General features: G+C 34.9%; 3 protein-coding genes across 3 annotated transcripts; all 3 read right to left on the bottom strand.

Annotated features, from left to right (window-relative positions):
* Positions 1 to 756: 756 nt before the first annotated feature.
* LOC107185590 lies at positions 757 to 2536 on the bottom strand. Its single transcript, XM_015573309.1, has 3 exons — positions 2363 to 2536; positions 2035 to 2216; positions 757 to 1849 (listed from the first exon to the last, which is right to left on the bottom strand). The coding sequence occupies exons 1-3, from the start codon at positions 2534 to 2536 to the stop codon at positions 757 to 759; spliced, it is 1449 nt and encodes a 482-aa protein (XP_015428795.1).
* Positions 2537 to 10853: 8317 nt separating this feature from the next.
* On the bottom strand, positions 10854 to 13213 carry LOC107185588 (activating signal cointegrator 1 complex subunit 1). Its single transcript, XM_015573306.1, has 6 exons — positions 12966 to 13213; positions 12769 to 12878; positions 11696 to 12014; positions 11443 to 11606; positions 11234 to 11367; positions 10854 to 11154 (listed from the first exon to the last, which is right to left on the bottom strand). Exons 1-6 carry the CDS (start codon positions 13163 to 13165, stop codon positions 11029 to 11031), a joined length of 1053 nt encoding a protein of 350 aa, XP_015428792.1. The 5' UTR covers positions 13166 to 13213; the 3' UTR covers positions 10854 to 11028.
* Positions 13214 to 15020: 1807 nt separating this feature from the next.
* Positions 15021 to 25283, bottom strand: LOC107185616 (probable histone-lysine N-methyltransferase CG1716). The gene is made up of 15 exons (XM_015573342.1): positions 25111 to 25283; positions 24846 to 24949; positions 21858 to 23490; positions 20872 to 21531; positions 20053 to 20172; positions 19854 to 19982; positions 19572 to 19773; positions 19397 to 19494; positions 19143 to 19308; positions 18418 to 19069; positions 17613 to 17670; positions 17170 to 17531; positions 15696 to 16489; positions 15271 to 15606; positions 15021 to 15193 (listed from the first exon to the last, which is right to left on the bottom strand). Exons 3-15 carry the CDS (start codon positions 23468 to 23470, stop codon positions 15038 to 15040), a joined length of 5346 nt encoding a protein of 1781 aa, XP_015428828.1. The 5' UTR covers positions 23471 to 23490; positions 24846 to 24949; positions 25111 to 25283; the 3' UTR covers positions 15021 to 15037.
* Positions 25284 to 25457: the final 174 nt, after the last annotated feature.

Genomic DNA, 25457 nt, shown 5'->3' with positions numbered 1-25457 from the left:
ATATATATATGTAATTTGGCAAACTTGCATTAAATGCAACAGTGCATTGTAATAGATCATACTAAATCTATATAACATACTTCACCTTGTTCATTCTACCATATCTAACGAATACTCTCTTACATATAATCGTTTCATTGTAAAACGTGGGCAAGAGTATTATAATTGTCTACATATGTACATATTATTACACATCTGGACTGATATTAATGAATATATATACATGTATATATACACACAACACATATAACATACTTTAAGTTTTCAAGTTGTAGTCGCTTCTGTGTTTTAATGATTAAACCGAACCCTTTACAGTTACCAGTATCGAAACCATTGAAAAATTTGTCCAAAAATAAGTAAATATAAGTCACCAAATCACGAAAGCGACATCACCGAAACAGAAAGCAAGTTCTATATTTATATTAACATTTAACTATTTTCAGTTCTAAATCATATCTAAAATAGATCCTACATACCATTATTTATTTTGTAAATAATTCACAGTGAGTAGATAGAGTATTTGCACGCACCCATTGTTTAAAAATAATTTTACAGACTTCCGTATTATATTATAAAATCCCCCACTGTAATGTATCTTTTGTTACTATAAAAGAGCTAAGTGTGTACATATTTGTTGTATCCACTGTACATCCATATATGCAATTCTTTGCTATAATTTATTGTTGTAACTAAATGCACATGTTATTTTCTATTGTACGTTCTATGTATTATTCTATATTCAAGATGAAGTGAACATTATATGAAAGCACAAGTAAGGATTAGAAGTAATACTGCGATAGGAAAAACGATATACACTTCCATACGTGGTTGACAAATTGACAGAAGTAAGCTACCATCGTCTATTTCATATTCAACACCATCCTTGGTTGGTACTTCAACGATTACTCTGTCCGCTGAGAGCAGACTTACTGAAAAGGAACATTCCGTTTGATTTATACACGATTTTGTTACATTCTCATACTGAAGAACGGGTTTGTAAATATCGAACACCGCGTGTATATCGTTTGACACGATATCATTGTCGCTGTAAAAAATGTAATAATAATAACCACTTTCGACAATATTCTGGGTCGCTTGCATGTGTTTCCCGCTAAGCAAATAAGTGACATTCGTGCACTGTTCGGATGGTGCGAATTCTTGCGCCATAAGAATCGAACCACCATAACATTTGAGGAGATCGTTTTCAAAACTGGATATAGAAGAATCATTTTCTATATCTGTTGTATTTATAACAGCATTTCCACCGTGTTTAACGCCTTGATCAAGTAGAAATGGTGGCTGAATAAATTCTTGATTCCTTTTAACTCTTTTATTGGACACTGTATTCTCCATTTTTCTTTCCTTGTTAATACTATCTACACTGTGCTTTTCTAAACTACGGTTTATTTCCGTCTGTTGCAACATATTTCTTCTTTTTTCTTCCATCTCTCTAGTGTACCCTCTCTTTTTGGTATGCCTCAGTTTTCTCGTATTATACACAGTATCTTCCAGAGGTGATGCTGTAGTTTTTGTACTTTCCATCGATTCTTTCAGTTTCTTTACACGGATCTCTTTGTTGAACAATACGTTGTTACTTATATTCCTATGTAAATCAGTAAGAACTTCGTTGGTAGCTTTCGGAGTAACATTCCGTGATAATTTATTTTTAATAGGATTCTTTTGGGATGTAGCTTCCTCGGTGTTCGATGTAAATATTACTTTAACTTGTTGCTTCGCTTCTGGTAAAAATATATTTTCAACAATTTGCTCGTTGTGATTGTGTTCTAGCATACCACACGTTCGTAGATTACGTTCCCCTTTAACAAGTAATATGGAAGCTCCTTCGAACCTATATGATCATTAATTAAACTTTAATAAACAAGTCAAGATTTTGGAAATAAGCGATACACTAAGAAATTATTTCCACCATTAATGATTTTATTTACACAATTTACGATCACATATACTCTATAAATGCACAAGGCCATGTGTCTAGAAGAAATATTAATATTCAAACAAAATTTAAGTTTATACCTTGAACAAACAGAAAGCGCTACACTTGCTCCTTGTAAGAGATAAAATCCCCAATACTCTAGAGTGTCATCTGGTATGGTCATACTTTTCTTAAGACGTATATGCTTTTTATACGAAGTTATTTCCGGTTTGTGTGAGATTTGAAATGCATTGAAGGTTCTATTCATTTGTAAAGTAAGCTCCTGTGTGAACGACCATAATGTTAATTCATTTAATAGAAACGAATACATGTGTATAATTTTTTTATTCAGCCAGTATTTGCTCTTCTATGCAAAAGACAGGATATTTTGCTATATTTAATTAATTACTTAAAAAAAAAAGTTCTTACTGAGCAAAATATTGTAGAAACTCCATCAGCAATCTCCAGGATATCAGACTCAGTTACAGTATATGCAACATTGGCATAAAAATTATGTCGTAGATACAAAGGTGTTACAAGAAGTATAATCGGTAATATTGTTGTTAATGTACAGAAAACTAATAGTCTTCTAATACCCCGCATGTCTACCTAAAGTCTTTAAAAATTTATATTAATTATTGAATACGTATGCATTATATGCAGTAACAAAATTTATTTCGATCAACAAAGTATTTCCATAGATACCAAGAAATATATAATGTAAAGCGTAAGGTATCATAACAATAGACATATACATAACAAAATTTAAGAATTTGATTCGACGAGTGATTACATTTACAATTAATGCAACTACATATTTCAATTACTTTTTGTATTAGCAAAGTTTGTATGTAAAAAAAATTACAAGTATTTTCTGAACAACAGTTAATTATTATTATTGGAAAAACATGCTATGAGCTAAACTATTAACACCCTCGGTTGCATTACATACATTTTTCACTAACACATTTGTGATAACTTCGAAAATTGGATATTATAACAGTTATTCTAGTGTATAAATATCATGTATAAATAATTAAAATTCAATGTAACAGAATGCTTGTTTACTTAAATACAGATAAGTTTCACATTTGTCTTACAGGTGAGATTATGATATTAAAAAAAAAGTACAAGTAAACTTTTGATTACCAAACTGGATTTTTATATAAATTCACTGAATAATTTACTGAACTAAAATTAAACTGCAAATTTATTTCCTTCATGAAAGATTTCATTTAATCCACGATAAAGTACAATTTATTTACATATTTATTTAGATTTACAAAAAATGCATTAAAAACCACTGTTCGGATTTTTTATATAATTTTTCGTTGATTTATTATAAAAATGACGCTCAAGTCAAGAGAGGTTAGAACTTTTGCAATGATAAAAAACGGAAACTTAAGTGTTATCGTGTGGGCACAATTTGATAAGAACCAACGTACAATTCTGATTCGTCTATTAATTTGACGTCGAGTGACATACCCTCGTCACTCATTACGCATGCGTTTTCGGCTAAAATGTACATTTGTCAATGCTCGATGAACATAATTTACAAAGATACATATGTAACATAAAAATATGATAAAAAGAAGTGTTCAATTGTACGTAGGATAACACATAAGATTAAGTCGAATGTCATTAATCGTATTTCTAATGCACATTAAATTTGTATTCAATTGGAATATTACAAACAGCAACATTCCATCTATTATCCATTCTAACACATTAATTTACAAAATCTTCACCGATACAGATGGTACCCTATTATAAGCATTATTCAGTAGTTAGAAAAATATATTATACCACGTTTATTAAGATTTCACCATCTTTGTTTTTTAATATGAAAGTCAACGTTCTATTTACTCTTTGATAATATGCAAGATATTATGATGATACTGTGGTACAAGATAATTTGATATATAGTGGAGAATTTAGAATGATTCATTCTAAAAACTTGTATAGTACTTCTAATTCACTATAGTGCACAAACAATAACAGGAAACAATAGGTAATATACAGAATCATCAAAAACATGCATCATTTAGAAGTTATTTAACCCCTTGCCCTACGATTTTCTTAACGTTTGCAGACTCCAAGATTACATTGTTGTCGATAGTTTTCCAGAGACGAAAAGAATTCTGTACTTAACGCAACTGTATCTTTACTATGAAAGTTAAATATTAATGCCAGCAACGTGGGATTTCACTTCGACTCGAAGAAAACCAAATAATATTCTTCTTTGTTGAATCGATTTTGAAATCGTCAACAAGAGTCTGACTAGACGATATACAGGTTAAGGAAGGCATAAAAGGCAGCAAATGGAATATTTCTAAATAGATGGAAGTGTTTCGATGAAATGCCATTAAGGGAACATGTACATGAAAATCTTTACAAATGTCCTTGAGAACATTCACAGATACAATAATAATTAATTTTCTATTAAACTTGCTGCTCAAATGACAATATAACCAACATAATTAGAAACAATTGAAAAATAACGATTGTTATGTTTATTACACTATAGGTTGTAGAAATATCTCTCCCTCAGGGGCTACAGTCGGTCTCGTCCGGCTGTGGTGCGGGTATAGCGACCCCGAGGCACCCGAGCTCACGCGACCCGATAATCCCAAGGTGGTAGGTAACGTGCCGAAGGGATGAATGGCCACGTCTGGTCGTGTCTCCTTCTACTCCCACCCCTCCTTATCCCTAATCCCACCTCTCCCCCCCCTACAAACTTACACTCACACATACATACACTCCTACACTTTACACGTAGCATGCATACACATGCACCTGCATACACACACGAGGGAAATCGCGCCCAGGACAGATTACTGCACCTCCCTGGTGTAACGGCCCCTCCCTCACATTCATACACTATCACACAAACACACTCTTATAGAGTTACACCCGGAGGGGGCGATGTTTACCGCCATGGCATTGACTTTTCCTGGTATAGCGGCTCCTACAGACAAATACACCCTCTGATGGAAATGCGTCCGGTGGGGTGTTTACCTCCATGGCATTGCCTCCTCCTTGCACAGCAGTACCTACACACGCATGCACACACATAAAACAACCACACACACACGCGCGCCCGCGCGCGCACGCACACACACACACACACACACACACACACGCGCGCGCGCACAAATATCCTCAAGGCCTGTAACGTTCCCCCCTCACGTCCAGACTAGGCGGGAGGGGAGTGATCTATAGTCACATAAATAAATATGGACTGGTTAAATACAAAAAAGAAGTCTACGGTGCAGGGGGCTTCGGATCCCCCAGTACCTGCCGGAATAGGGAGTGAGCGAGCGGGCTCCCCACGGCACTGTAAAAAGTGTACTAAAGAAGGACATAATGCGGAGCATTGCACAGACATGGCACGATGGGCACTTTGCGACACGGAAGGGCACACAACGGATAGTACCAGGTACACCAAATACAAGATTGGTTATATAGAAGCGAAAGCCAAAAAGAAAACAAACAAGGAAGGTAAGGAAAGACCCAATGAACTAAATAAGGAATAATGGACAACAGTAAATACAGAAACAAAAATAGAAATAGAGACAATAATAAAACAAAAGAAATGGAAAGCAGTCATAATATAAAGATACTACAGATTAACTTAAATAGATGTCGGTTAGCTCAAGACATAATGGACCGAACTACGGACGAAGAGGAAATCGACGTAGTAATAGTAAGTGAACCCTACAAAACACCCTCAAACTGGTTCAGACAACGAAGGGCTGGCTGCGATCTGGATCACCGAAAGGGGAAACAATAAGGCACAAACCATTTTAAGTTAAATAAAAAAGGGGAAGGATATGTGGCGGTGGAGGTGAACAATACGGTTTACCTCAGCTGTTACATATCCCCAAATATACGCATAGGAAAATTTACTAGGATAATAAACGAAATAAATGTAACCATAAAAGAAATTAAGGATAAACAGATCATAATAGCTGGTGATCTGAACGCAAAAGCAACGGATTGGGGGTCCAATAAAACTGATAGCAAAGGAATCAGAGTACTGGATATCTGCGCGAAGCATAGGCTGATTACAGTCAAAAGCTCAGGCCTGAAATATTCATTTGAAAGAAATGGAGCGACGTCGTTAATAGATATCATGATACTTGACAGTAAACCGTATCAGACCTTACAGAGCAGTACAATCATGGGAAAATACACGGGATCAGACCACAAATATATATTACACAATTTTAATAACAAAATTAAGATAACAAAGAGTAGAAAAGATAATAGAAGTAAAACAGACGGAAGTAAGAATGGAACTGATACTGATAAGAACAAGGACAATTATAGTAATAATAATCAAAACATTAATAACAAGGGCATAATAAATTATAAGACCTTCTTGAAAAAATATGATAATAAAACTGCATACTTGAATAGCACCGAATTGACAATAAACAGGATAGACCAATATATTACAATAATTGAAGAAGCGGTAAAGGAATCGCGCAGAACAATGCCGGAAGCGATACAAAATAAACCAAAAGCCTACTGGTGGAAAACAGAAATGCAGGAGCTGAGAAAGAACAGCCATCAGACTGGAAGAAAACTGCAGAGAGCCAGGAAGAAAAAGAAAGAAGAAGCTGTCATTGAGAGTCTAAGAATAGAATACAAAGAGACAAAGAGGAGTTTGAATAAAGAAATTAAACTAGCAAAAATCAAGGCTTGGAGAGAATTTCAGGATATGGTGGAGGGGGACCCATGGGGAAGACCCTATAAGGCGGTCCTTAGAATGCTTAAGCTCAGGACACCTCCAAATAAGGCTAACAAGGAAGACACAGAAAAAATAATCGAGGGACTATTTGTTACAAAACCACAAACGCTGAAGAATGACAACAAGAATTATAAACTAGAAAAGAGAGGAATAGACGAGTTATTAGGAAGTAAAAAAGCAAACACAATAGAAAATACAGACAAGGAAATCACAATAGAAGAAATAAAACTGATAGCAAAAAATCTTAATGAAAAAAAGGCCCCCGGAATAGATGGAGTGCCGGGGAAAATAGTCAAGACACTGGTGGACCAAAGGCCTGGAATGATATCCAACATGTTCAAGGCAAGCTATGACCTAGGGTATTTCCCTAAAGTTTGGAAACTAGGGAAACTAGCACTTATACCGAAGAAAGCAGAAACAACAGGGGCCCCATCAGATTGGAGGCCCCTGTGCATGATTTCTAACATGGCGAAAGTAATGGAATGCATAATAAAGAACAAAATATTAGAGGAAACAGACTTTGAAAGTAACCAGTATGGTTTCCGGAAGGGAAAATCGACGGTACATGCGCTCATTAATGCAGGGCAGATATGGAACGAGGCTAAAGTAAGAAAACAACACTGTATTCTGGTAACACTGGATGTAAAGAATGCCTTTAATACAGTGCGACATCAAAGCATAGTGGAAACCATCGAAAGAAGAAAATTAAGTAAAAAACTAACTAATATACTAAAAGATTATATCACGAATAGGGAAATTGCATATCAGGCTGAGGGGAAATGGCACACAAAAAAAGTCTATGCCGGGGTTCCACAGGGTTCCATATTGGGCCCCATATTATGGAATCTGGTGTATGATTCTTTGTTGAAAATCAGACTGCCACAGGGAGCCAAACTGATAGGATATGCGGATGACGTGGCGCTAATTATATATGGAAAAAACACGGACGTCATAGTGAAGAAAGTAAATAACGCAGTGAAAGTTATAGAAAAATGGTTCGAAGGTGAAAATATGAAACTCGCTAAGGAGAAAACAGAAATAATCCTGCTCACAGGGAGGAAAATGAAAGGCAATCTAGAAATAAGTATGGGAAATTTAAGTATTCAGAGCTCGAGAAGTGTCAAATATCTGGGGGTGAGCATCGAAAACAATCAAAGGTACAAAGAGCATATAGATAAGACGTGCGAGAAAGCCACCAGAACGGCAGGGGCACTTGCTAGATTAATGACAAATACAGGAGGCACTACATATCACACCAGAAGTTTGTATTACAGGGTCATCGAGTCTATAATAATGTACGGTGTGCCCGTTTGACAGAGTGCACTAGATATAGAGTGGAATAGAAGAAAAATAAACAGAGTACAAAAAATGATGTTAATTAGGCTAACGAGGGCGTACCGTACAACATCTCACGCTGCGCTGTGTGTTATGGCGGGGCAGCCTCCATGGAAATTAATAGTGAAAGAAAGAAGCAGAATCTTCAAAAAACAAGAAGAGATAAAGAAAGATGTTGGAGACAACACAAGCAAGGATAAGATTAAAAAGGAGGAAAGAAGCAGAACCATTGAAAAATGGCAACAAGAATGGACCAATGAAGAACACGGGGGATGGACACGGAGACTCATCCCAAACGTTAGAATGGGTGGAGTGGGGCCCTCGAATCCTGGACTATCACCTAACGCAAAGCATAGGAGGACACGGATGCTTTGCGGAGTATCTAAATAGAATTGGAAGAATAGATAGTGCAAGGTGTTGGTTCTGCGAGGATGAAATAGACGACGGTAAGCATACATTATGTGAATGTAGAGAATGGCTAACAGACATGGAGCAACTGAATGAGAAAATTGGTAAGATACTAACACCTGAGAATCTAATAGAAGAACTGAAAGACGAAAATAACAGGAAGGCCATAAAAGACTACATAAAGAAAATAATGAGTTGAAAAAGCTTTAGCCTTTCCCAAGTTGACCACATCCGTAGCTTATTATAAGCGAAATTTATATGTTTATAATTTTGGATGTCATGAATTCAATAAAAATATAAGCCACATGTTTGTTTGGCCAGAAACTGAAGGATCTCGTGGGTCTCAAGAAATTTCATCTTGTCTAATAAAGTACATAAAGACTTACGCTGCAAACTTCGAAAAAATAATAACATATTCGGATTCGTGTACCGGGCAAAACAGAAATATTAAAACCGTCTTAAGTTTATTGAAACTTGTTCAAAGCACGGAAATCAAAGCTGAATCAATTGACATGAAATTTTTGGTAAGTGGACACAGCTATTTGCCCAATGACTCAGATTTTGCCATTATTGAGTCATGTGCGAAAAAAAATCAAAACATTTTTTCACCAGATGATTGGTACCATATAATCAAAACATGTAAAAAGAAAGCGCCATTTCATCTAATCCAAATGACTCACCAAGATTTTTTGTCAACAAAACCTTTAGAACAGTCTATCATTAACAGAAAAGTAACCGTCACAGGGCTTCCAGTAAATTGGCTTAAAATACGCTGGATAAAGTTAGAAAGGTCCAAACCCTATCTCATACAATTCAAATGTGACTATAATGAAGATACAGAATTTCAAGCCATTAATATAAGAAAATCTTTAGTGGGTAGACCGCAAAGTTTGAAAAATATAGATCAGCCTTTATTATATCCTAAAGGTAGAACTGTGACAAAGGAAAAATGGAGAGACATGATGGACCTGCTAAAATTCATTCCTCCTGTTAAACACGATTACTATAAGAACTTGTCAACAAATCGAAATGACGAATCCTCGCATACAGCTGATGAAGAAGACATTATTTATAATATTGCTGAATCATCCCAAAGAATAATGCCGCTAACATAAAGCTGCTATGAATTAATTACAAAAATTATATTATAACCGAACTGCCAACATTCATTTTTATGGAAAAGCTGTGATAAAAATGTATAATAACTAACTTTTTCTGTAATAAAAAGCTTAAAAATGTAAAGACTAAATTTAACTTTATTACTTTTTTCAGTTGCCAAATCGATTAACTCCACCAGTCACATAAAAACTGTAACATTACTGACGATTGTTTGTTGGCTATTCTTTCTTATTAATTTTATATACCGTTAGATGAAAGCTATATCTGCAATTATGCATTCTACATTATATATTTGAATTCATATTATCAGAGGAATTTTTAAAAACAATATACATTACATCATCGCGTTTCTCAACTTTTCGTTTTATGGAGTTAATCGATGTGTGCACTGAGCGGCTCATATGATACTGTTTATTACATTAATATACTATGCATATAACCATGTAAACGCACTTATTTACTTATTTATTATTATTATTATTATTTTTGGGGACTTTTACAAATATACCTGACACTTATAATGCTATCTACTATTAAAACTGGAGCTATAGTACGACATAGAGAGTAGTAAACAAATAAGGGTAAATAGATAAAAAGTGTAATAGAAAGAAGAAAGAAGAGAGAAGAAAGAAAGGAGAAGAAAGAAGAAAGAAGAAAGAAGTAAAGTAGAAAGTATAAATGAATAGAAGATGCAGAAGATAGAAGAAAGAAGACCACATAAGAAAGCAGTAAGAAGAATACTCCCGCCGGAGTCAAGAAGCGTCATAAGGACGGATACGACTCCCCCGGCAACGAAGTATTGCCTCAAGGCTACGTTCCGCTGCGTAGGGGTGAGTAACACTGTAAGTTACAGACAGGAGGGGTTTTTAGTGGGTATTCCCATATAACATGGGGTCAGTCCCACATAACCCGAACGACACCGCGTTCACGACACCAATTTTTTTTCTACAGATAATATCAATATAAATCAAGATGTAATTTTAAGTGTATACTGGGTCTATATATTTCTTCACATATTTTGTATACTTTTATATTATATATGTAATCGAAATCTATTTGAATATAGGCTCAATACTTTACTAAGAATAAGAGACTATAAAAGATGGTTCACATCACATAGTAGATTATGTAAATTAATTGTTGTACAAAAAATATGTAAGACGTAAGTTATGTAACTCGAACAAAGACATATGCTACAATGATTATTTTTCGTTTGTACGACCTACATCTGGTACTGAATGGAACAGTTAATTTTCATAAATAACAGCAATGTACAAACTGTTAAATAAATTATATTATAATGACCAGGAAAATTCAGTTTCACTTATGTTCTCGTTTCTTTTGTATCTTCAAATGCACTAGTATATACAATTTCGTTATTTCTCGTAGCACACTCTGTACAATTGTTTTCTAAATGAGTTTCTCGACATTACTGTCTGCAGAATTACGCATACACATACAACGACATACATACCATTTACGAATCCATAGTTAAATCAATTTTTGCCGTTGTCTGGTAGTATCCATTAGTGCCGATCGTATGTCTCTGTGATATGTGTATCTCCTTTAATACAGTTTCTCCAAAACAAGTATCTGCATGAGCCTAAAAGTTTCCAGACATTAGCGTTTAATATTTCCATTGCTTGTAGCTTAATTTTACACATACACGTATGCATACTTACTTTCAATATTCCTGACCCGTCAAATGTTTCAGTAGATTTGTGCGCCTTGCTACCATCTTCATCTCTTTGTTTGAACTTCATGTTCATAAGAGTTACATGCATTTTAACAGTTTCCCTCTCTTTCTGTAACATACCTGAACAACAGATATGTCATTACGCGCGTAGCCAATTCATTGTAACAAAGAATATATGTATATAATTCTGGTTACCAATACTAGCATAATAATTCACAATTTCATCTGCTACTTCTTGCAAAGCATTATTCTTATCGATTAACTTCGCATACAGAACTCTTGTTTCAGCTGGATCGTCATTCATTATTTCGGTTCCTTGCAAGCATATTGGGATTTGACCATATTTTTTCACTATAGGTCTATAATTTTTCACGAAAGTCACGATTATGAAGTAACTTTCTAAGCTACACAATAGTAAGAAATATTCTTAATGTTATGGTGTACATACTTCACAATATGTTTTTTGCAATGCTCAAGGGCTGCAATCGCTTGTTCTCTTTCTGCATTGTCGAGCAATTTCAACAATCCAATAGTCAAGTGCAATTTGCTTGGGGTCTGAAAAATCTTTTCATTTACGCCTCTAGATCCTTTTCCTGATTCCGTGAGTACATTATTCTTGAATTCATTGAATTTCATTATTATATGACCATCGTGCAAAGGTATAGATAAGAAATGTGTGTAGCCCAGCCTTTTTCTTGATGTTTCTATCAATAAATCTATTCTACGGCGTGCTGTTATTATTCCTTTGCGACTAAATCCAGTTATCACTATAAATCAATAATTATAAAGTGTACATTATGTAAACTGTTTATGCCATATCATGGTATCATTATACCACTCATAACAGTAGATATCTATTTCAAACTTTATTTCACAGCGATTAAACAGTTCCTTATGCAATACACACTTCTATCAATTAACATATAAAAAAAGAGATTAAACAAATATTTATATCTCCAATTAAAAATTTCACATTTACACATGCTTCAAATGTACGAAATTTATAAGTAAAGTAATAAAAATCAATGCACATTTAATTGTGTGCTTTCTGTCACTTGCATATTTACATTTACATATATTACATTTGTATTAAGCTATAAAATTGATTCTACTTAAAAACTCATTCAAAAATTACTTGGAATAAAATTTTACTGTTATGTACGGCTTATAATGAAACCATACAAACTGTTAAACGCTAATTTTGATAAAACACAGTAGAATATAGTAATTACAAAATATTGAATTCTCTATTAGAAGAAATGAAACTTTAAGAAATTTTAGTTGCTAGCTTAAGAAGCTATGACCAATCCCATTATATAACTATTCTTTCTTGAAAAATCTATAAAGTTAAAGAAACGTTACCCAGTCAAATGTGATCGTTATTGTAAACTACTAAGGGTCTTTGTCTGAAACATATTTATTCATTGCCTTTTACAAAGTTTTCTTAAAATCAGTGCAGTTCTCTTGCAAACAAGCAAAAATGATAGTTTGATATTCACAAAATATTACAAGTATATTTACCAATATCTCCATCCTGCCCCATTTTAGGAATTCGTATACTTGTTTTTGTTTCAGTTTCTATTCTTTTGCGAACCGTGTGTTTAGAACCAATGATAATTGGAAAAAAAGATCTAAAATATTGTAGTTACATTAATATCAGTATGTATACATATATACATATATATTATATACCAAATAATAATTAAAGATGTTTTTACTTTGCTACATGAAACGAATGTTGAAATCTTGATGACCCGTATGGTGTAATTTCTATGTCGGCATCGTTAAATTCTTCCTGATTTTCATGGTCAAAGTAATCATCCTCGGTATAAGGAACAATACCGTCCGACTCAGTTTTTTCTAACATTCTGTAGCATCGACCATCTACCCAAACTAACTCTGGCTTGAGAACATTCATCTTTTTAAGCAAAAACAAACTTTACTTTTACAAGTTTTTCGTAATACTCAACTGTATTCAACTTTAGAACACCTCTTGTATATATAATTCTTATCAGCGCCTCTATCGACCGGAAGTGTAGTGTCTTATTTGGTTTCAAAGTATTTAACAGTATTTAACTATTTATTTACGTAGGATAATTACAACATGCTCTCAGTAACCCTATTCAGGTCTGTCAACGAGCTACGATAACTTCTAAGTATCGTGTGATTTGGTCTTCTTTTCTCATTTTCATTTTTAGCAAGTAAAAAAGACGAAAAATAACGGAAAAGATGCGACGAGCAACGAGTTGCTGGCGTACAGTTACTCACAAAACTGAGTATATACACATAATACAGAAACCTTATTTGTTCAAGAAACAAAATACAAAATACGAAATACATTCTCAGCAAATAATTGATTATTTGGTAAAGACATAAACAATACGTTCATGTCATGTTATTAGCAAAAATAAAAAGAAACATACGGCATACTTTTTTAAAGTATAATATATCAAAATTGTTATTGAGCATCTATGGAAAGATTAGAATCAAGTTAAGCAGTTTTCAAATTGCAATATCACAAATGCAAATTTAAACTTAAAGGAATACGAGAAAATATCTCGTGTTCCACTACAAAGAAATTAATAGAATCTATACCGAAGCATTCGTAAGCAGTCATAAATTGCAAATGATAATAAGTTTGCATAATTTTATTGTTTGTAGACTCAATTTTATGAAACCAATATGTACTTATTTTTTTATTTTTATTAATCAAATAATATGAACATTTTACTTACGTTTTTATAAAATGATTCAATGTTTGCTAAAAGTGCATATTTGCAATACAACTTGATTAATGAAAAAGCTGTTTTTTAGTTTATTGAACAAATAAGATTTTTGCATTATGTGTATGCTCAATTCTGAAAGCAACTATATAGTCGATTAATCGAACTTGATCAGAAAATGAAAAACTAAATACTTAACATTTTGTTATTAAGTATACGAATTTCCATTATTATTTATTTACAGATTTGTGTTTTGCATTATGTCTGCATTTATAGTCAGAAGATTTTTAAATCTATTAGATTTTCATAAGAACATACATAGGTCATTAAATATATACATTCAGTAATCTGATTAATAAGTCAAAATGTTTGAATAAGTAAAAATTCAAAAGTAAACATAGATTTCATTTTATTTAAAATCGTACATTGCTTTCAGTTTTAAAATCATGCATCACAGAATCAATTTTTGTACCATGTAGAAAAAATGTTTATAGAAAATGATTATATGAATGCAAGATTTACTGTTTTTCATTTCATTTGTTCTCATATACATATGGGTAAGGGATTAGCGACTGAAACTTACTTTTATCAAACGGTTAAAAATTCTTTTACAATACATTCTATTTACAATATTTAGGAATTCAATTTGATATTTAACAATAGATTTAATATTCTTCACAATTGTTCTTCATGAAATCAATGTCAGGGATAAAGATGAATACCTAATGCAACTGTGCAGGATGTACATACATTATAGGGGGACATAAAATGCAATTCCTTTTTTTTGTTTAAAAAAAAAACGATTAACAGACATATTATTTCGTACTAAATGAAAATATCAAGTTTATACATTGAATGCATAAAGTTAGAAATTTAATAATTTCTTAATGGCTATATTATCAGAATGTTTCTGAAGCATGTACAAATTCACCTATATTACAATAATAATAATTACAAATATATCTACATATGGGCATTATTTCGATATATTTCTACTAGATATATTACAATATTCAAGGTAAAGGATTCACGTAATAAATAACAATTTCACATTATAAGTTACATAATTAATCTTCGTCTGTACTTTTCTGGTATACTGCACCAAACTTACTCATATACTTACGTACAAAATCTTTAGCTTTATGTTTAACGTTTTCATTACACTGCAACTCATCAACGCTCTTACAATGTTTCAACTCTTTCGCAAGTACAAAATGCGTAAGCTGAAACAACAAACAAAGGGTCTTAACGAATGAATTTTAATATTTCCAACCTAAAAAAATGTGTATTGTGAACGTACCTTCCTTGCAAGATGTTTGAAATCTTCAGTGTTAGTTATTCTACCTTGTTTACAATCGTTTTTTCTGTACGGATTCAAAAAGTGTACCATCACGTTCGCCATATTTATCCTAAATGTATCCTTGATCTTTCGTTCCGACATCGTCGACAAATCCGTCGAAGGCGATTGTAACTTGTTCAAGCTATGACGCGAATGCGATTTCGATTTGTTGCTACGCCGATGTCTTCGTATTTTATCAACGTGTTCCTTGAATTTCGCTCTTTCTTTTTGACGGCGTATTTTTTCCTTTATCCCTTTGTGCGTTTTATGGTCGACACGATCTTCTTCTCTGCGCGGCTGCAAGAAAATACAACACGTAACAATAAACATAGGTACTCGTTGCACCAGAGAGGAAATCAATCCTAATTAAACGAAACACAACGTACACTGATGATTCGTTCTTGAACCAATCCTTCTCGTCGTTTCTTCCCTTCCGGCACAACAGGCCCTGCAACCCCAGTTAGGTTATGTGCGCCGCTCTTCTTAGGTATATTATGCTTAGAACCGTTCAATGATTTCTCCATCAGAGTATTATTTAATTCTACGTCCTCGGTTTTCGGATCCTCGTTGTTATCCTCCTCGATCTCCTCGTCCTCTTCGTTCGACGAGCTCGAGTCCTCGCTGGACTCCGACGACGAGGACGAATCCGGTTGAACGCCAATGTGGTCTGGCGGCGGCGGTAGCCATTGCGATATCCGTTCTTTCACGTGATAGTAGTACGTTCTACCTCTGGCGTCGATCGCGCTTTTCCATTTAGGCGGCAGATCTATGGCAGGTATTTCCGGCTGCGGCGGTTTGAACGTTTTCCCGGTGAACTGCTGATCCGATTGCTTCTCAATGTGCTCGTACAGAGGCTGGGTTTGAATCGCCACTGGCGGCGTTCCGCCGTGGACTAAATTGTTCGACAACGGCAACTGACCGTCAGGATATTGTTGGTGACAGTGAGGTACCAAAGGATAGGCTGTTGTCGTTTGATTGAACACAGATGTTTGGCCTAACGTGTACACCACTGGCGGTACACCGGAAGGTATGCTACTCGACATGCCGGGCGAGATTTCAGAAGAGATTGTCGGGGGTAGGACATGCGAATTTTGTGGCGGTATCGTGGTTTGAGAGTGTCCAGGTACAGGTTGAGGCCCTCCCACGTATACCGGGGTACATTGCTGGCTTATTTCTCCTTCTACAATAAGAAGTTGTATTTATGGGATGTACATAACCTCGAATAATGACTTAACGGTATACTTTATGAAAATTCTGATGCGTCGAATTTAAATCGCATCAAGGGGCACATCTTGTAAGGTGTGTGCTTCTTTTGTGAGTGAAGGAATTTCAGAGATTTCGAGGTCACCGTGATTTTCCTAAGTGGAGTCACCCCTTTTTAAACACCTACAATGATAGTCCCTTTCATTAGGAATTCAGTGACTATAATTATTCAAGGTCATTAAAAAAAAAAAAGAAAAATAATTTTAAAATAAGATTAAATTATTTTTCCTTTTTTTTTTGAACGACCTTGAATAATTATAGTCACAGAATTCTGAATGAAAAGGAGTATATTTGTAGGTGTTTAAAAAAGTGTGACTCCATTTAGAAAAATGAAGGTGATCTTAATATCTCTAAAAGAAAAGACGTGAAAACAAAAATTTTTTTGGTATCGTGTGAACCCCATTAAACTATTTAACTCTGTCCTCAAGAGACATTTGACGTATCTTTAAAAACAACAAAGATATCTGAGGTGCAAACGTTAGGTGACTCACCCTATATTGTGCCGAAAGTACACGTACACAGACAGACACGCGCGTAACACGGAGAAAACTTACAAAATTATCCGATACAATAATAACAAAAATAACGAATTAATACCTTGTGTAGGATAATGCTGCCATTGTCCAAGCGATGGATTATAGAATACAGGATACCCTGTTTGAGGGTCTACCATAGCAGTTGTATGAGGATCTATGCCTAAAGCCAAACATCTGTTTTCATGATCTTGCCATGATTCCTGTTGCTGACGGCGTTGCCGTTCTTCTTCTTCCTTTGCCACTTTCATAGCAAACAATTGTCTACGCTCGTATTTTGTCATTCGTGGGATCGGAACTAAACTACTTCTTTCCTCTACTCTTTTATCCTTTGTCCGGGTGTATTCAGACTCCGGGGATTCTCGACCCCGTCTTCGATCGGTACGTTTCTCTGGTTCACTCCTTCCGTATCTGTCAGATCTATGCCTATCGAAATATCAGAATTGTATTTTAATCTAACATTTATTAATCACTTCTCTAATTTGCAAATTTTATCTTCATGCATACCTATCGTATGATGTTCCTCTCTTTTCTTCCTTTTCTAATTCTTCTCTATACCCACGATCTAAAAATGAGATATATACATATCGATTGAAATTTAACATTAAAAAATATAAAATACAAGACGTTATTCGTAGTGCAACCAACGAGAAGCTGATTCTATATGTAAAAACAAATCGGAAATTATTGAATACAATTTTTCTAGGTGGAGCTTCCTGTTCGAGAAAATCAAATTTGAAAATTCGTCGGATACTTTAGTCGACTGAACAGCATATTTATGGTCAAATTGACAGTGACATAGTATCAAGTATTTTTTACAATAATTTTGTATGAATTGTTAGTTAAAAGACTGATAAAACAGAGGCAATACGGTGTACGATCAGTCTATACAGACTCCTCTCGATTATCGTCCCAAGCTCGGGTCACAACGGGACAATAATCTTGTAGGGAGAAATGCTTCAGATCCTCGTAAATTAGTTTTTTTGCCTGAACCTTGGCAACAAAGTATGCACTTGACGGGTTCCACAGCCCCTCCTCCAGTGGTGAGGATAACGCCTGGACAATAATCGTGTAGAACAGGCCAGACAATAATCAAGCGGATTCTGTATATGCATATTGAAAGTAGAAGTAGTGATCCACTCAACGAATTCCCAAATTCAGTTCTTTTCTTAAACAAAGCGTCATCGGAAAAAATTGTATTCTATGCTTTTGTTTTATTTTTGCATGTCAAATCACTTCTTTTTCGATTATGCCTCCAACAACGACGCATGCTGTATATTTCAAACTAGAAAACGATTAAACGCCCCATTACCTGCTTCCCTTTCATGCTCTTTCATTTGTTCAATTCTTTCCTTTTTTGGTATTCGGAAAACTTCTTTTAAATTCGACCACTCAGCTAGAAGACTCAAAGCTAGGTCGGGTATAAGATTTTGATCTCCATTGTCTGATTTCACTTCACCGACTGCCACACAGTTTTCCATATTACTGTCATTTTTCTCGGTATCGTTCAGCTGATAGATTTTCTTTTCGTTGGCATCGTAATTAATCTGTAATTCCTCGGAGCCTGATTTCAATTTTCCCTGATCGTCCTCCGGAGAATCTCTATTTGGTGAAAAATACAATCGTTTCGACCATTTCTCTACCACGTTATAAATCTTACTGTCCATTAGCATTGTCTTATTCGGAATCGGAAGTGTGTTCAGAGTCTTTAACACTTCCAGTCGAAACTGTTGCGCTTCTTCGGAATCATTAGTCGATATGTCCATCACGTAACTCCAAATCAAACGTAAACCATGATAGTCCAGGAACAATCTTCTGCATGGCTGTTCTCCACTTTGTATGAGACGCAGAAGGCGAGTTCTGTGCTCCAGTTCCCTGCTACGTACCATAAGTCTACTTAATGTCAACGTGTGGGCTCTGTTCTTCAAACCACCTGAACACAATTTATCGATTTCTTCCTCCAACTGAAACGATACACACAGAATTAGGGACAGAGTGAAATTTTATTTGAAATTTATCAATCGACATGAAGCTTACATCCTCATCCTCCATATAATCAGTTTGTTTTTTTTCTCCTTTCTTCTTTCTCATATCCTTCTCACGTTTCTCTTTCTTCTCAGTTTTTTCTTTCTCTTCCTCGGGCGTGTCGCCGATCCAACCACGGCAATTAAGAGCTTCACAGTAACATTTCTGTGCCTCCTTCCTAATTTAACAATGAAAATGTACAACGTCGATGGTTTTCATTCTTAAAAACGCGTTAGGGTGTTACTTTAAATCTACGCTATACATACCCATAACGTTGAAAGTGATAATCGAACGTAATCTCTTCACCGGCAGCTATAAATTTTTTATTAAAAAATCCTATTCTCAATTCACCATTCACCGTCCACTACACAAATATCATACGTTCACACATGTGAAAATATCGGATTCCGTAGATTTAAATTCGTGATTAGTTGTACTTACTTTTTGCGTTTCAGAATTCGGATCGCAGCTGTGATTTATAAATCGTGAAACATTTCCTTTCATGGTGGCGTCGATTATTTGATCAGACTTCAACGCCATGAAATAATAATGTTTATTCTTATCCTTCGAATACTCTTTTGCTCTACGTCGAAAATCTTTTGGATCGACTACTTCACCTACATATTCCATTATAAATTCCCCCCTGGTAATTAGAAATTAAATTTATCAACAAAATAAATTATTAGTGGTTTTCATTGTATATGTAGTGCCAAGAGAACTTACGCCAACAGATCGACTATGGCGCGTAAGCCGAAACCTTTCTTCTCTGTTCTAAATACTTCACACTTAGCGTACTCGCAATTTTGAAATCTTTTGTTCGTGCAACGGTCGCCGACTACGCATCTGGATCCACTAGAATTAAGACATGTTTTGTATTTTAACTGCCTTATGGCTTATCTAAATGTTTTCATTTCAAATATACCATTCTATCATAAGAAGTCTATTAAGACAATCTTCACCGCAACCTAATTCTCCTCTGTCGATTTCTTCCTCCGTTAAGAAACAGTCGCACACCATTCGTTTTGTTTCCTTATTTGTATACCTAAAAGAAAATTATTATTGGGCACATTACACAGACGTCGAATCGATCCAAAGTAAAGGGATTAACACTTACACTCAATAAATCGAAGAAACGCATAATTTTCTACTAATTTATAAAGGCAAATAAAAGTAACTTACTATATAATTACTAATATACTTTCATAAAAATCTTTGTGCAAGTCTAGTCTGGTGGTTAACAAAATATGAAGTGATTTCGCATGTCAGGCTTTTTCTGTGCTAATTTTCAACATATTTTATATAGGTATATTTAGGAGCAAACTCGGCTTCCACTAGGGGAAAAAGTGAGGTAGCCGAAGGGCCTCCTACCATTTAGTTTTGGCAATTACTGAAATTTATGCCAAATTCGGTTTAACATTTATTTCAGTACCTGAAATTAATTTTGCTAAACGGTAGGAAGCTCTTTTCTCACGCCACTTTTTCCCCTAACGGAAGCTGAGTTTGCTCGTGGGTGTCCATTTAAACATAGTCACACTCCTTTGAATTCTTAAACCAACAAACTGAACTGTTAATCGAGTCATTATGGAGATATTTTTAACCACACAGATATACATAAACAATCTACTTTATACAATAATATGCCGCTATCATAAAACAATCATTAATTAATTAGATATAACTCAAGCAGAAATAAATTATGCAAAATTTCATCCTTATTTAGAGTGCCGTTCTTATCATTTACCTTTCTGTTAGATATAAATTTTCGTGCAAGTATTCAAACTGGCTGAGCCTCTCCTCCATTTCTCTATCCTCTGTTTCTGGAACCATGGGCAACGGAATCTTTGAGCCTACAGCTTTTGGGATCTGCACACCCGTGACACTGTTAGCTACTACCACCGATTCCTTTGCCTGTTCTGCGTCCACGTTAGACTGAGTAATTGTTGTAATTAACGTCGATCCAGATCCTGAATCCGAAGAACCAACGTCGATCGCAGTTCCAGGCACAGATTTAAACGTTAACGATCCTAATTCAGGGGCGTTTAAAGGTAAGGCGCCAAATGCAGGCCCAATTACGGACGTGGAGCCGAATCCGGTACTCGATCCACCCATTTCAAGTTCGCTAGACCTTCGCCAACGAGATTTCACTTTGACAGGCTTGCAGGAGTCTGAATCGTAGCCAGTAGTATTGCAAGAGGTTGCTAGTGGTGTCAACGAATCGAACGTTGTACTCGAAGATTTATTGATGTTATTTTCTTTATCCAATTGTAGTTCTGGGGGATTATCTACTTTTACTTCTTGAGCAGTCGATGCAATGTTATTAGCCACTTTTTCGCGTTCCTGCTGGCTACTTGATTTCGATACATCTATATTTGGTTTTGTAACTAAACCACGCCCACGAGATCTGGAAAGTAATATTGAAATCGTTCATGATAATTCCGTTCACCTGGGAGCAAATCAAAGTAAATGCAAGTACAGTGGACTGTTTATATTGCCATGGTCGAGGCTCTAGCGGAGTAAAATGGCAATGATTAGCGCGAATTTGCGTGCTCGAAAGCACGTGTGAAGGGGAAGTGTCTTGGCAATATGTTTACTGGCAATATAGTTTTGCGAGTCCACTGTATACGCGTGTGCGCACTATCATGTGAATTTTTATGCAAATTTTTGTGGATCAGTTTGCAGAGACTGCGATCAAATACATAAAATCTGCAGTCTAATCGTAATACATACCTCTGTTTCATTAAACCAATCGATCTAATTCTGCTGCTTCTCCGCACAGCAGAACTGTTCGATCCACTTTCTGAACCTGTTGTATCGGTACTACCACTTCGACTCCTGAACTCAACTTTTTTATCAGTGTCATTAGAATTACTGTTACATTTTGTTTCAAATTCTGTTAATTTACAATTACTCAGCGATAACAATGTGTCATTACTGTTATCACTGCTGCTAGATAATTTTGTGTCCTCCCCGTACATTTTATTATCTGTCTCAAGATCACCGTACAATAATTCACTGGCTTGTTGGGACTGTGTAGTTTTCCGTTGATTTCCCGTTTTCTTATCTTGTACAACTTTTGATTTCAACGACGATTGATTGGAGCATTCTGTTTTGTCATTCGGGGCAGTGGATTTGTTATGCTCTATTATAGTTTCATTCATACGATCGGGCAAAGACGTGAAATTATTCGGATGATGTAACTGCTCTATTTTTTCTAATATCGAGGAACTGCTCTCGTCGTCGATAGTCATGGGAATTTCTTTTTCCGTGCTACTAGCAATATGTAACGGAGAGGTTATGCTCTCTGTGTTCGATAAATCGTTAACTAACTTTTGTATTTCTTTCGAAGTTTCGCTAATTTGCATATCCGCTAGCTTGTTGTCTATTCTGCAAAATGCATCGTCTTTAGACAGAATATCTTCTGGCTCCATCCCGCACACATTTCTATTCCCGTGCAAGTCTTTTCGATCGCTAGATGCCTCCTTATCGTGAGCATAAAATTTTTCTAAATTATAAGATGACTTATCATTTGCATCGCTAGAAGTCATTGGCACATCTATACAGAAGGCTGATATGGAATTTTCGCTTTCAGTTTTCTCTAAGTCGCATACATTCTTCTCCTCGGTGCAATATCCAACGCCGGACGTGCCTTTCGAATTAGATGTCTCTACTACCATGGACTCTATACCGTCCTCGTTCTGTATCACAGTATATTCAACAAAATCTTTCCTCTTCAATGAAGAGTTGCTTACTAATAATACTTCTTTCACTATCATATCGTCCTCGTTTCCCAAACTATAATTATCATCTTTAACATCCTCTTTAACTTCCATCTCTTCGCAAATTATAGTTTCTTCTATCATATCTTCCGACCATATTTCGATTTCCGTAGACTCGGCCTCCATTACGGCCTCTTTGGTCGGATTACCGACAACTACCTGTTGGACGTCCTCAGGACTAAGTTTTGCAGAGCGATCAATTATAGCATCTATTATTCCATCTTGACTATCACTATCGCTAGCATCCTTTTTATATTGCGATGTCGAGTATTCACATTCTTCGTTGATTACAAGTAAATCACTATTGGAGACGCTCTTATGCTTGTTGTATTTCCTTAAAGAGTTTTGATTCTTTTTAGGAAGCAGCTGATTCTGATCATCTCCAGTAGTTTTACTGTCTTCTGCGTCATTCGAATAAGATATTTGTAGAACGTCCCCATTGACCTTCTTTTCTTCTAGTTGTTTCTTAGCTATTTGCCTACTAGACTTTCGAACAGGTACATATTTCACTGTCGACTTCACAGATGCTTTCATTTCCGTTTTGCGTCTGCGTGCCATTTTCATTCCATAAATATGTTTCTAATCTGTAATATTTAAGAAGAACAACACCTTCTCAGATTGAACAATTGTAAGTACAATTATCTGCGGACAAATGACATTGTCACTAGTGTTACAGTATGCTATAAAGCTAAGAATTATATTATTATTGGATATTGGTGAGAATTATGCTATAAGTTGCCTGAATTTGAAGTAATTTATAACAGCAATAACGTAGATTTTGTAAGAAATAAATGTATAGAAACAAAGTATATTAAAATACTGCTACAATGTGTTAAATGAATTTTCACGTGTTCATGAGCCTTACAACCAATAGGATTCATTGATTAGCATTACAAGTATGCATAATGCATGTGATATGAAGAAATGAAAATAAAAAATAAACATGTACAAATAGAAAAAGTGTAATCATTTGTTTCTTCACAATATTTGATTCGACAAAGAAAAAGCAATAAGAATTTCTGTCTGTAACTTCAACGATTAATGGTAATTAACAATAATTTTAATAAAAATTGAATCAAATAAGTGTTAAAATCATGTTTATTATATTTAATATGATTTCATTCGTGTAACTAGAAAGTTTAATTTCTATATGTGTCGTACTTTTAAATTTATTGCCTTTAGGAAGACTTAGAGCAGTTCCAATACCAAAACCACTTTATAATGTTTCAATAAACAGGAAAATATAACGATTAACTTTTCATAAATCTACAATTTCTAAAATACAATATCTTTGCAGTTAATGTAGCAATATTGTATTAGTGATACTAGGTTGGTGCAGAAGTAATTTCATTTTCCATCATTAATACTGTTCATCAATGGTTGTAAACTCTGATTTACTGCCTATTACTCAACCTTCAACTGCCTTTCAAGCTTATAATACGATAATGCACAAATTGTACTAAGTCTAGCCAAAATATTCTTCGTCATTAACATCAAAATTATTGCTCCTGGATCTTTTAAATCAATTGTCACATACTGTTTCAAATGAAATATCTTCATTATAGATCTTACAAATAATTCTGATCATTTCTGCAGCTGATTCTTTCTTGCTGGAATAAAAAATTAATGCACTGCTGTACGCCTATATACTTTTCGAACACCATTCTTAGTGAAAGTGAATATCTACTTCTCCATGCAAGGAGAAGTCAGATTCGCTTGTTTTATATCATTCTTATCAACAGTTGATGAATATTATTGACAGAGTATAGTATAATGTCAGAAAGATTCTTCTTTCATTAAATTTGGAGACAATGATACATAACCAATACTTTTTATACACCAACCTAATAAAAGGATAATATTCTTTATTGAAACTAGGATCTATAATACATTCGAATCAAATTACACGTTGTAAAAGATAAAATTAGCAAATACTTACCATATGCCTCTAGGTCGATGTCTTCTAAGTTAGTAAAGATCATTGTTTGAGATATTTCATGTATATTTCCTAGTGAACACTTTTTTTTCTATTTTTCAGCCTTCCTGAAGAAGCATAAATACAATCGACTCGTTATGAACCATCGCAACGACGATTAAGTCGATCAAAAGCAGTCGACTTCTAGCGTTATTACAAAGTTTTCGCGCTTCAATAGTGTAGAATTATACATTACACATTGATAGAAGTTTTTCGTCAACGTAGATACCTCTTCCAGTCTCGACTGTGTTTCACTTTCCGCTCATCACTCTCAACATAAACGGGACGAGATTTCGATTGCAATTAATGCTTCTGAAGTCAACTTATAGATTTGTTTAGACAAACATTAATCACCTGAATGAACGCATCATGAAGAAGTGTAAAGGATGCGTTATATTACTCGAATGATAAAGTGTGTATCTCAACCGCGTAAGTAGTTACCCCTGAACATTGCTTGTTGTCCGAGTAGCGGCTATTACGCGACGCAAGGCTGACTCTTTAATAATGACACTAGACATTTTTTCCACTAGACGCGCACTCACCACCCACGAGTTAAAAAGTAACGAAGGGAAAGGG

Source organism: Dufourea novaeangliae, unplaced genomic scaffold (assembly GCF_001272555.1).
Source record: "Dufourea novaeangliae isolate 0120121106 unplaced genomic scaffold, ASM127255v1 scaffold48, whole genome shotgun sequence".
NCBI lineage: Eukaryota > Metazoa > Arthropoda > Insecta > Hymenoptera > Halictidae > Dufourea > Dufourea novaeangliae.
Note: the sequence above shows the minus strand (reverse complement) of the source record. Positions and strands in the feature narration are given on the sequence as shown.

Coding starts and splice junctions, on each gene's coding strand:
- LOC107185616 (XM_015573342.1), bottom strand. CDS start 23,470: ATGAAAATGGCACGCAGACGCAAAACGGAAATGAAAGCATCTGTGAAG. Junction 19,774..19,853: donor GCCATAGTCGATCTGTTGGC/GTAAGTTCTCTT, acceptor TCTAATTACCAG/GGGGGAATTTATAATGGAAT. Junction 16,490..17,169: donor GCAGCATTATCCTACACAAG/GTATTAATTCGT, acceptor TTCTTATTGTAG/AAGGAGAAATAAGCCAGCAA.
- LOC107185590 (XM_015573309.1), bottom strand. CDS start 2,536: ATGCGGGGTATTAGAAGACTATTAGTTTTCTGTACATTAACAACAATA. Junction 2,217..2,362: donor TTTCTACAATATTTTGCTCA/GTAAGAACTTTT, acceptor TCGTTCACACAG/GAGCTTACTTTACAAATGAA. Junction 1,850..2,034: donor GCGCTTTCTGTTTGTTCAAG/GTATAAACTTAA, acceptor ATGATCATATAG/GTTCGAAGGAGCTTCCATAT.
- LOC107185588 (XM_015573306.1), bottom strand. CDS start 13,165: ATGAATGTTCTCAAGCCAGAGTTAGTTTGGGTAGATGGTCGATGCTAC. Junction 12,015..12,768: donor GGGGCAGGATGGAGATATTG/GTAAATATACTT, acceptor ATTGATTTATAG/TGATAACTGGATTTAGTCGC. Junction 11,368..11,442: donor GAATTATTATGCTAGTATTG/GTAACCAGAATT, acceptor TCTGTTGTTCAG/GTATGTTACAGAAAGAGAGG.